This window comes from Daktulosphaira vitifoliae, unplaced genomic scaffold (assembly GCF_025091365.1).
Source record: "Daktulosphaira vitifoliae isolate Bord-2020 unplaced genomic scaffold, ASM2509136v1 Scaffold_1, whole genome shotgun sequence".
In the NCBI taxonomy this organism is placed as follows: domain Eukaryota; kingdom Metazoa; phylum Arthropoda; class Insecta; order Hemiptera; family Phylloxeridae; genus Daktulosphaira; species Daktulosphaira vitifoliae.
The window spans coordinates 74,814,054-74,824,134 of NW_026099572.1; the positions used below are offsets into that span (position 1 = coordinate 74,814,054).

The 10,081-nt window shown below is 26.3% G+C and overlaps 2 protein-coding genes across 9 annotated transcripts in view; both read left to right on the top strand.

The window, feature by feature from the left end:
* Positions 1 to 232: 232 nt before the first annotated feature.
* On the top strand, positions 233 to 5,415 carry LOC126901992 (crossover junction endonuclease MUS81). Of its 3 annotated transcripts, none has more exons than XM_050679009.1 (8): positions 233 to 967; positions 1,848 to 1,980; positions 2,052 to 2,191; positions 2,258 to 2,358; positions 4,059 to 4,260; positions 4,332 to 4,538; positions 4,623 to 4,736; positions 5,054 to 5,415. In XM_050679009.1, exons 1-8 carry the CDS (start codon positions 848 to 850, stop codon positions 5,297 to 5,299), a joined length of 1,263 nt encoding a protein of 420 aa, XP_050534966.1. In that variant the 5' UTR covers positions 233 to 847; the 3' UTR covers positions 5,300 to 5,415. The 3 variants fall into 3 exon arrangements, with proteins under 3 accessions (XP_050534966.1, XP_050534975.1, XP_050534983.1); XM_050679018.1 differs by having other exon boundaries at positions 2,055 to 2,191; XM_050679026.1 differs by having other exon boundaries at positions 234 to 967; positions 2,058 to 2,191.
* Positions 5,416 to 5,541: 126 nt separating this feature from the next.
* The window catches only part of LOC126901965 (uncharacterized), a 6,833-nt gene continuing 2,293 nt past the window's right edge, over positions 5,542 to 10,081 (top strand). Inside the window, exons 1-5 of one of the 6 annotated variants that reach the window (XM_050678953.1) lie at positions 5,542 to 5,853; positions 5,927 to 6,010; positions 6,667 to 6,877; positions 9,316 to 9,494; positions 9,590 to 9,713. In XM_050678953.1, coding sequence (XP_050534910.1) covers positions 5,719 to 5,853; positions 5,927 to 6,010; positions 6,667 to 6,877; positions 9,316 to 9,494; positions 9,590 to 9,713 — 733 coding nt within the window. In that variant the 5' untranslated portion in view covers positions 5,542 to 5,718. Of the gene's footprint in view, positions 5,854 to 5,926; positions 6,011 to 6,101; positions 6,121 to 6,175; positions 6,288 to 6,343; positions 6,482 to 6,517; positions 6,605 to 6,666; positions 6,878 to 9,315; positions 9,495 to 9,589; positions 9,714 to 10,081 lie in introns of those variants that run through there. The other 5 variants (XM_050678988.1, XM_050678971.1, XM_050678963.1 and 2 more) reach the window with 5 other exon arrangements.

Here is a 10,081-nt window from a genome sequence, read left to right on the forward strand (position 1 = left end):
TCTATAAAACTCCTTTTATGAAAACAAATAATTTAAATGATTTCGCTTATTATAGAAACAAATTCTATGGATTTATGTACCGCAACTCATCCGCTAGTATAAATTATTTGTTTTTATTCTATACAAAAATATTCGTGTATAACAGCATATTATGTTATTTCAAGTAATTTGTATTTGAAAAAATAATATATAACCCCATTATACAAGTGTATTATCAGTAAAAATTCTGATATCATGGTAATGTTACATGGTGAAAATGCGAATTTGAACGACTCGTTCAGGAAAACCATAGTAAGGAGTAATTGATAAGAACCGTGACCGATCGTAAGAAATGAACGAAAGAACGAGTTATATGAACGGGTCATTTGAACGATCCGATCCAAACGATCCGGATCGTTCGATTGACCCGAAATTCCCATCACTAGTGTCATAGTCAAGTATACTAAATACAGTTACTAATACTGCTGTATGATAGAAATCTGTATTGTATCGTGTTCTCATGCACTTCCGTCGTGGCATTTACGTAATGGTGTTTTATCTGTTATCAAAAAACTACAGTTGATAATAAATTGACAGTTAGACGTTTTTTTAAAAACAAATTTATAAGTATTTTTTTTTATAAAATTAAAATTTTTGACTGTCTTTTAATAAAAATGTTGATTTTTTTGTTTCTTTCCTAGAATAAATTTATATTTAAAATGTTAATGTAATTTATTTGTGATAATGGTTAGCTATGAAGCATTATTAAAAATTTTTTTAGTATTAAAAGTATTGCTAATTATTGTTTAAAACATACCTAAATATTCGAGTTGATTTGTGGTATGAAAAACATATAGATCATCATATTATGTCTTCTAAAGAAAAACATAATCGTCCTAAACCTAATCCATTATTTGAAAAATGGATTTCAGAATGGTTGGTTGAAGCTACAGAAAAAAATTTGGAAGTTCGACATGGTTATCGTAAGGTAAGAATTTAATCAGTACTTTGTATGATTAAAAACCCAACCTTGTCTAACTAAGGCAGACAATTTATATCAGTTGGTCATGTATCATGCCTCAGTGTGTTATTATCAAGGTTTGATTTTGTTACACTGGGTTAAGTAAGTTTTCCCATACTCTATAGCATAAGAAACAAACTTTAAAGAGAACAATAAATATAAAATAAAATAGACTGTTTCACATCTAATAATTTTCAATTGTAATATTAGATAAAACAATACAGGTCCTTTTAAAAAAATCATGAACACATTTTATTATGTGCCATATAACACAATAATTTCAATAAAAGTTAAAATTTTAATGTAGTCTTTGGGGACTCCAAATTTTCCTTTTAATTGGGGTAAATTGGGATATTTGCAAAAGCATTTTTTAGACAAATGCACACATTTTTATTTTGAATTTACATTCAATATGATAGCAACTCAAATGAGGACCAGAACTTTTCAATCTGAAATAAAATATTCTAAATATTCTAAAATAAAAATAAATTTACAATAACTGCATTTACACTAAATTACCCTACTCTTACTTTAAAAATATACAAAAACCAAAAGTTACAATGTATTTTTCATTTTTGATAACATAAAAATTTATTTAATAAACCTTTCTTCTTGTTCTACTACTTCATTAAGTTATAATTAATTTTGTTTTACTATATAAATTTTACCAAACTAATTTATTTTTTCAATTTTAACTGCATAATTTATAACTTAATACTATTAATCTAATCAATAAAAAATTTAACCTGTATATTTATAATGATATGAAACATTCCATCTTACTATATCACTTGTGATAAAAAATGACAAATTACTCATTTATACAGTAGATTAAAAAATATTTTAGGCTTTGAATTCATTGAAAAAGTATCCTCTACCTTTAAAAAGTGGTAAAGAGTGTATGATATTGCAATTTTTTGGGAAAAAATTGTGTGATAAATTAGACAGAAGACTAGAACATCATAAATGTTCAAATATAGGTATTTTAGTTTTAATTATTTGAAATGATCTATTTTATTTATTCTTTTTTTTTTTCATACAAATACTGGAGAAGTAGAAGATAATGTAATAGAAATTCCTCAACAAACTATACAAAGTCAATATCTTAAATCTAAATCTACAATTGCAAAATCAAAAAATCAAAAAAGTTCTATGCATTTAATAAGTTCTCCCAGTAAAGAAAATTGTAATGTAAGTCAATAATTATCATTGGATGTTTAAAAATTATAATATAAATAATTTTAACTAATCATTTAGAATATTGAACCAGATACCGCGGTATTAGAAAAAATAATCATTAAACCTAATGAGTTTACTATTATTCTTTTAATTGATACAGGTGAAACATCAAGTATAAGGTAAATTAAAGTTTGTTTTATTGAGTTTACTAATTAATAAATGGTTTAATGTTTAAATTATACATTAAGCATAATGATAATTTTAATAAAAATAATTACTACTGAACTTATTACTATACTAAAAATTATTTTTATAGCATTGGTTTTTAAGTTACTTCAATAGACTAATTATATATGTTAATATTATTAAATTACTTAAAGCAGCTAAAGGTTTGATTAAAAAAAAAAAAAAAATAATATAAATAATTTTTTTATTGGTTTCTTTTAGTTCAATGTTTCTCTCAATTTTTCAATCATGAAGTTTTTTTTATGTTCATCCTTTATGCCTTATAAGGGTGTCAAATTTAATTTTTCAAATGGTAACACAAATAATTAACTAGCTTATTCATTAGATAATGATCTTATTAAAGAAATGACTAGTCAATAACAACTTTTGGACTTGTATTTTGAAAATTATTAACATTTTAGAATATTGACTGAAGGTGAAGAGTGGGTGCTGTAATTTTTATAACTAGACATTTTCCAATCATACTTGCCTCTCATATATATATATATATATCAATATGATATAGATTGTCCTACTTGGCCACTTATGTATGTTTAAAGAGTCCTGTCTCTCTGGCTAAATTATGTATTTTGGGTTTTAGGTTTTTGATATCTTCTTTTTCAAGAAAAAATTTTCCCTAGTGTTTAGTTCTTAACGTGGTAAGGGTGTTACATTGACACATAATGTAAAATAAATCTCTCATTTTCTGCATAGTTGTGATTCTGTCACTCCCATTGTGTAAAGATATTTTATCATATGGCAGCATTATTCTGTCAGTAGTCCACTTAGAGTACTTATTTGATATCTAGCTATGTAATTAAGGTCCCTTAGTAGTAGACTAGAAGTCTTAATAAACTATATTTCCCTGTGTTGTTCTCTATACCAGTTTTTAGGTAATACTCGAGGGATTGTTTTGTGAGTTCTACCACTGATTATGGTCTAAAATTGGTGTTTTCTACAGTTTTTTTGCTTTAAAGTCTGCTTTTTCATTACTTGACATACCATTGTGTGCCTTGATCCAATACTATTGTAATTTTACTGAACTTCATAGTGCTTCTAAAATTCCCCTGCATTCAAGGACTAGTCTTAAAGTCACTTTGATTATTACTAAGTGCCTTTAGATCAGATTGAGTATCATTTAGGATATTTATGTTATTTGTCTTGAATACTAGTAGTTTCTGTGCCCTTACTAGTATTGCCATTACCTCTGCTTACCACGGTACTGTGCTTTAACATATTGACATTTATGCGAGGTTTTAATTTCAGACCACCAACACCTATCTTTTATGATTTCTTGGATCTGTATGTATAAATGATTAACTCCTTTCCTATTTAGGTGATTTTTTTCATTGCCTATGTTTTAAGTTTTCAATTTTGTAGGGGATGTTTGAGAACAAATTTGATACAATCTGAGGAATATTCCAGTAAGCTCTGGTCTTCCTCTTCTAGTATATTACTATGTTTTATGGTGTCACTATCCATAGCCCAGATACCTAAGTTGTGGAATCTTATAGTTGCAGCTTGGTATTCGCTTTAACCTTTAGGTGTATAGGAGGTAATTTAATTAGTGCCTCCAATATATGTCCATTAATAATCAACATAGTCAACTTTTTTTAACACAATTTTTCGTTAATAATTTCATTTCCTACATTAGAAAAACAGATATAACAAAGGTTACTGCTCAACTCTCATTGTTAAATGTCAGTTTCGAAATGAGACGATTAAGTATTGGTGATTTTGCTTGGATTTGTCGTGATTGTCATGGTAATGAATTAATGTTACCATATATAGTTGAAAGAAAAAGACTTGATGATTTATCTAGCAGTATACAAGATGGCCGTTTTCATGAGCAAAAAGTAAAATTATTATATATGCATTGTATGTAAATACTCCTTCATTAATTTATAAATTTTCATAATCTATATAGTTTAGATTGAAACAATGTGGAATTGAAAATAAAATATATTTGATTGAAATGGGTAAAAAATACCACGGTCTACCATTAGCAAATTTGTATCAAGGCATAGCAAATACTGAAGTAATCGATGGCTTTACTGTACTTAGAAGTGAAAATCATTTGGAGTCAATTAATTATATAGCTACTTTAACTGGTTTATTAGCTGATATGTATAAAGTAATTTTGATTGAGTTTTTTTTTAATAGTTTATTATTTCCAAATATAATTTTTTTTATTAAATAAAATGTTAAATACTTATAGAACAAAATCTTAACTACAATTATTGATAACGAAGAACTTGATAATGGAAGTATGACAAACGCTATTAAACTAATATCCTTTAAACATTTTAATAAGGGTTCTTCAAAAAGTAAGGTAATTTTGTTCAAGTTTTGTAGAATCAAAAAGAAAAAATTTTCACTCAGTTATTTTCCTAATTATAAATTATATATTTTAGAAGATCAAAATTATTAATTTTTAAATTAAATTTTTATTTAAACCAATTGAATCATTACCAAGTAGATACTGAAATAGTTCAGTGTCTACTGAATAGTTGATCTCCTTTAAATGATACAATTCCTTATGAATAGAAAAAAAATGTAAAAAGTATTTTATTATAGTATTTATTTATTTATCTATAATAGTATTTATTATTTTATCTTTGTTTATGAAACTTTTTTTTTTTTATGTAGAACATGACAGTAAGAGATATGTTTATACGTCATTTATTACAATTACGAGGACTATCAGTGAAAAAAGCATTTGCAATTGTTGAACACTATCCAACCCCTATATCTCTTATGAAAGCTTTTAAGGATTCAGGCAATCCTTTTTTATTGGCCAATATAACATATGATGTGCCAAGTAAAATGATTGGTCAAATTATTAGTAAAACATTATTTCAATTATATTCAAATAATCAAAATACTATTGTGTAAAATATAAGTTATTTTATTGTTTTTTATATCATATAAAATATGAAGTGTTGTACAATTTATGTATTAAAAGTATTGTATTAGTTTTTTCGTAAATTAAAAATGAGTTTAATGTAACATCATATGTTTTTTTTTAGTTTCATTAATAATTGTTTCTGTGTATTTTTATTTTCCCTTCTTCTTTTTCTGACATATATTAAGTGTGTGCTATGGAATGTCGCCAAACTGTGTGAAATATCTTCCCACACCATAATAATTTTTCTATTTTTATACCATCCAGTTGACTACTACTACTCATTCTGTTTTCCTGCGTTTTTAACAAATTTCTATTCCAGTCAAAGATATATAATTATTGCTCGATACAGTTAAATATAAATATTAGTCCTAAGTATAGCATCATATTATAGTTTTATATTAATTAAATGTCAGGAAAACCTCCTCAAAGGACAACATTTCGTCCACCTTGGGTTAAAGATGCTCCAAGTACGGCACCTGCAACTACTGTACCATGGAGAAATCGAGATAGAGCCACTAATGAGACTAATCAATCAAATGCGGTAAGTAGTAAAACGTTTATCTATAAATTTAAGAATTCAATTTCTTTTTTATAAAAATTCAATCTTTTTTCAGGCTGATGAAATAAAGCATTTTAAACTACGAAAAGTCGCTCCGAATGATGGAAGAAAAGTTACAGAAATCAAAATTGTGCCAAAAGTAAGAAATGATTAGCGGAGGGAATCATGAAAAGTATTAAAAAAAGTGACAAACAGTTCTGTCGTCATTTTCGAGCTTATTATGAATAAAAAAAGAACACAATAACAAGAGTAAATTTAAGTCTCAACGATTTAATTAAAAATAATTTTTTTTAAATTTATTTATATTTTTATTTGCTTGGTGTAATAATATTAAAGTAATTTAATTCATAACGTCTATCTAAAGAAGTTCGTGGTCAGTTAGCGTTTTAAAATTAGTCAGTTTCAACTTATTACTGGTTAGTACTTAACGTGAACTTCAAATCATAGTTAAAATAAGATGGATTAATTTTAGCATTTGAATATAGATAAATGATTAACAGCTGTAATAAAATCTGACCTACATTTGATATATTTTGGATTCATTCGCTAGTGACGCATATATGTGATACTTAAGTGATGGTTGAAGCGTATATGTTACGCCATTTAAAATGTTAGTCTGTGACAAAAGCATATTTTGTTTTGTTTACTGTTATTATTATGTCATATCCTGTGTAGTTTTAACGTAAATCAGCTGAACTATATTTAAATAATTGCAAATTACATTCTGTATATTGTACCAAATTTTTGAGTTTACATAAATTATTCGCGGGTTTTTCAGTTTTTATTTTTGTTTAGATTGAATCCCAAGGACCCTTGCAAGTCAAAAAAACAGTGCCTGTACAAGATAAACTAACTCAATCAAAAATGACAGCAAAACCTCCAATTTCCAATACATCTACACCACCACCACCTCCTGCTCCGTCTATACCACCTCCACCACCATGCGCTCCAGCAGGACCACCTCCACCTCCACCACCAATGGCGAATATAAATGGCCCACCAATTGGTAAGGAGTTTATAAAATTAGTTAATAGAATATTTTGCACAAATATTATAAGAGTAGCACAGATATAGATACTTTTTTTCATGGTATACCATTTTACAATTTTTGTTGGCGTGAGACCTAATTTTTAAATAACACCTTTTTTAAAATTTAAAAATATTTGGAATAAATAAGAATGTTGACAAACTTTAGCTTTTTTAGTCTTCATACAAACAATTGTTTGTGTAAGGATTACGGGGGCTAATATCTCAGTTAAGTTATTGTAATATTCTATAAAACGAAGGAGTAAAAAATGATGAAATAAAAAACTTCTAGTTCTATTTCCAGATATATGGTATTGATAATGGGACTTCTAAAGACAATAAAAAAAAGGGTTATATAAGTTAATGACTCTTTTTGTCTTGCTTGTCAGAAACTAAAGTTCTCCAATTTAATTAAATATATTTGATAATGATTATATTGATTTTGAGTAAAAACAATATAATATGTTTCCATCGACATATTTTTCAAAATCGAATTTTTATCGTACTTTGTTAAGAGCGGAACTAAACATAGATTGGTTTCACTAAACGTCTATTCCATTTATCGTAATAAAAAGAAATGACCAAAGGAAGTTTTTAAGTAGAATATATAACAATGTAATTATATTTTCTTTTACTTTCCTGAAAATTTTTATTTTGGCGCTTATGACAACTCGTCTTTTAACCATTGATATCTTAGTTTTATAATTTAGTAAACCCCTCTTTTTGTATGACAATTTTGATAGACCAGGTAATTATTTTAATATTAGTCACTCTATTTTTCTATAAATAATAATTATGTTTAAAAAATTCTTTTTGGTATTTTCCAAATAAAGGTGAGCGTGACAGAGAAATGTGTAATAATAAAAATACCATAACCCGCCTCATGTCACCTCTCTATATTTAATAATGTTACTAACAAGTCGTTTTCTTAATTATATAATTTTTATTTAATGAGCGGATTAAATATATAAGTTGAAATTAAAAAAATATTTAATAATTGATAAATCTAGAAATATATAACGCTTAAAAATACCAAAAAAAAAGAAATTTCTTAACATAATTAGTATTTTAAAAGAAATGGAATGGCTAATAATAGAAGAATCATGCTGTATATAATTTATTACAAGTTTAATTTTTACCAATTGTTTTTTTATATGAAATGCCAATAATTCACAAGAGAAAATATAATTTTTTTGGATACAACAAAAATATGAACATAAGGTTTTTAAACCTTATTTTAAATAAAATTTCCCGCTCAAAAACCTTAATATAATATTATATGATTGAGAATAAAAAATTTTTTTAGTCAAAATTGCTATGCAATGAATGCTATAATATATTTTCAAACATTTAACTATAAAATAACAGTTCATTTATTGAGAGCGATTCAGAGTTAGGTACCATTTATAAAGGTTCTTTATACATGTAATTTAACTAATAAAATATAATACGATTTATTAATAGTAGTGTTATAACATTGCGGAAAATATTTTGATCAAATTTGTGCCAAATGTAAAGCTATATTTGAAAAATTGTTCTGAATACTGCATTATTCGTTCGTATGATACTAAATATTTTTATTTTATTTTTTAAAAATTATTTTTCTTAATGTTTCTATATACTATATATTAAATGTTAACTATATATGTACACACTGTATGCATTTATTTTATTAATGAAAGATGTAATTATTCATTTTAATTGAGAATTATAATCTAAGAGGATGAGTTTAGTCTTTAGATCCTTTTTGTTTAATTTAGGTTAAACAATATTTTAGGGGGGGCGCTGGAAATTGGTATGCTTGTAAGACTATTATTAATGCATTCAGTTTATTTGTATTTATGAAGTAGTTAATTGTTTAAATTATGTTTATACTATGTATTTATTGGTAATGTATCATTTAATATTATATATTTTATATTTACAAATTGATTATTAATTAAAGAGCGACAGGGGAGGTCGCTACGAACCTTTCATAGAAGAGCAATAATTAAAAATTATTAATTTACTTTATATGACCTAAAGTCAAATATTAAGAGTTGAAATATATTCAAAAATCATTATGAAAAATTAAGTTTTGAAATTTTATCGTTTCGCATAAACATTTCGTTTAAGAGTTATTTATTCATATTTCTATTAAATTTAATTTAGTTTATATTAAATGATCCATTCAAAAGGTTACATTTGTATTGTTAATTAAAAACGAATCAATGAAATGCGATAAATGATATACAATCAAATGAATACCTGGAGGAAATGTTATACAAATTTAGTTTTGGAAAGATTCCAACTGAAAAGTTTAATCACAGACATTCGTATCAGTAGTGGAATTATATAGACGATTATTATTGAGTCTGTGTTTACCTAGTTAATTTCTATTGCTAAATTAATTTATTGATGAGTTTTTATAATTTTTAGTAAGAAAACCACCGACTCCGGAAAAAATGAAAAAGATAGATGCTCTTCGAAGCCGACCAAAAAAGCGTCCGGATTGGTCGGATATGATGAAAGAAGTAGAAAGTGGAAGAAAGCTCAAGCACGTCGAATGTAATGACCGTAGTGCACCTATAATACCTAGTAACAAATCTAAAGACAAAGTAAATTTTTTCTACATCACAAAAATGAAAAAAAATAACTACTGTTAGTTTAAGTTGTGTTTTAATAATTTCGATGTAATTTTTTCGTTATTTAGTTTATGTATGAATCAGAAGCGAAAGCAGAATCAACTGATCATCATCAACTTTTAAAAGATATTCAACATGGTATTAAATTACGAAAAGTTACTACTAACGATAAAAGCAAACCATATATCGAAGGTATGTATTTATTGAAATACTTATTTTTTATTTCTAAACCAGAGACTTAATTAAGGAGAAGATGGCGGGAATAGAACATCTCGAAATAAAATTATTTACATAGTGAAGACAGAATTATTTTTCATTGATTTCATTTTTTTAATAGTTATAAATCATTATAATCAGGGATTCGGAACGGAGCAAATTTTGTTCCGTTCCAATATTTGTTCCGGAACGGAACTTTTCCTAAAAATCGTTCCGACTATTTGCTCCGGAACGGAACTATTAGTAAAATTCGTTCCGGCCATTTGCTCCGGAACGGAACTTTTCCTAAAAATCGTTCCGACCATTTGCTCCGGAACGGAACTATTAGTAAAAATCGTTCCGGC

Bases quoted from the DNA above. Each gene is read 5' to 3' on its own strand.
- LOC126901992 (XM_050679009.1), top strand. From the start codon at position 848: ATGTCTTCTAAAGAAAAACATAATCGTCCTAAACCTAATCCATTATTT. The intron at 968-1,847 runs GTAAGAATTTAA...AAAATATTTTAG, and splicing joins TTCGACATGGTTATCGTAAG to GCTTTGAATTCATTGAAAAA. The intron at 2,359-4,058 runs GTAAATTAAAGT...TTCCTACATTAG, and splicing joins GGTGAAACATCAAGTATAAG to AAAAACAGATATAACAAAGG.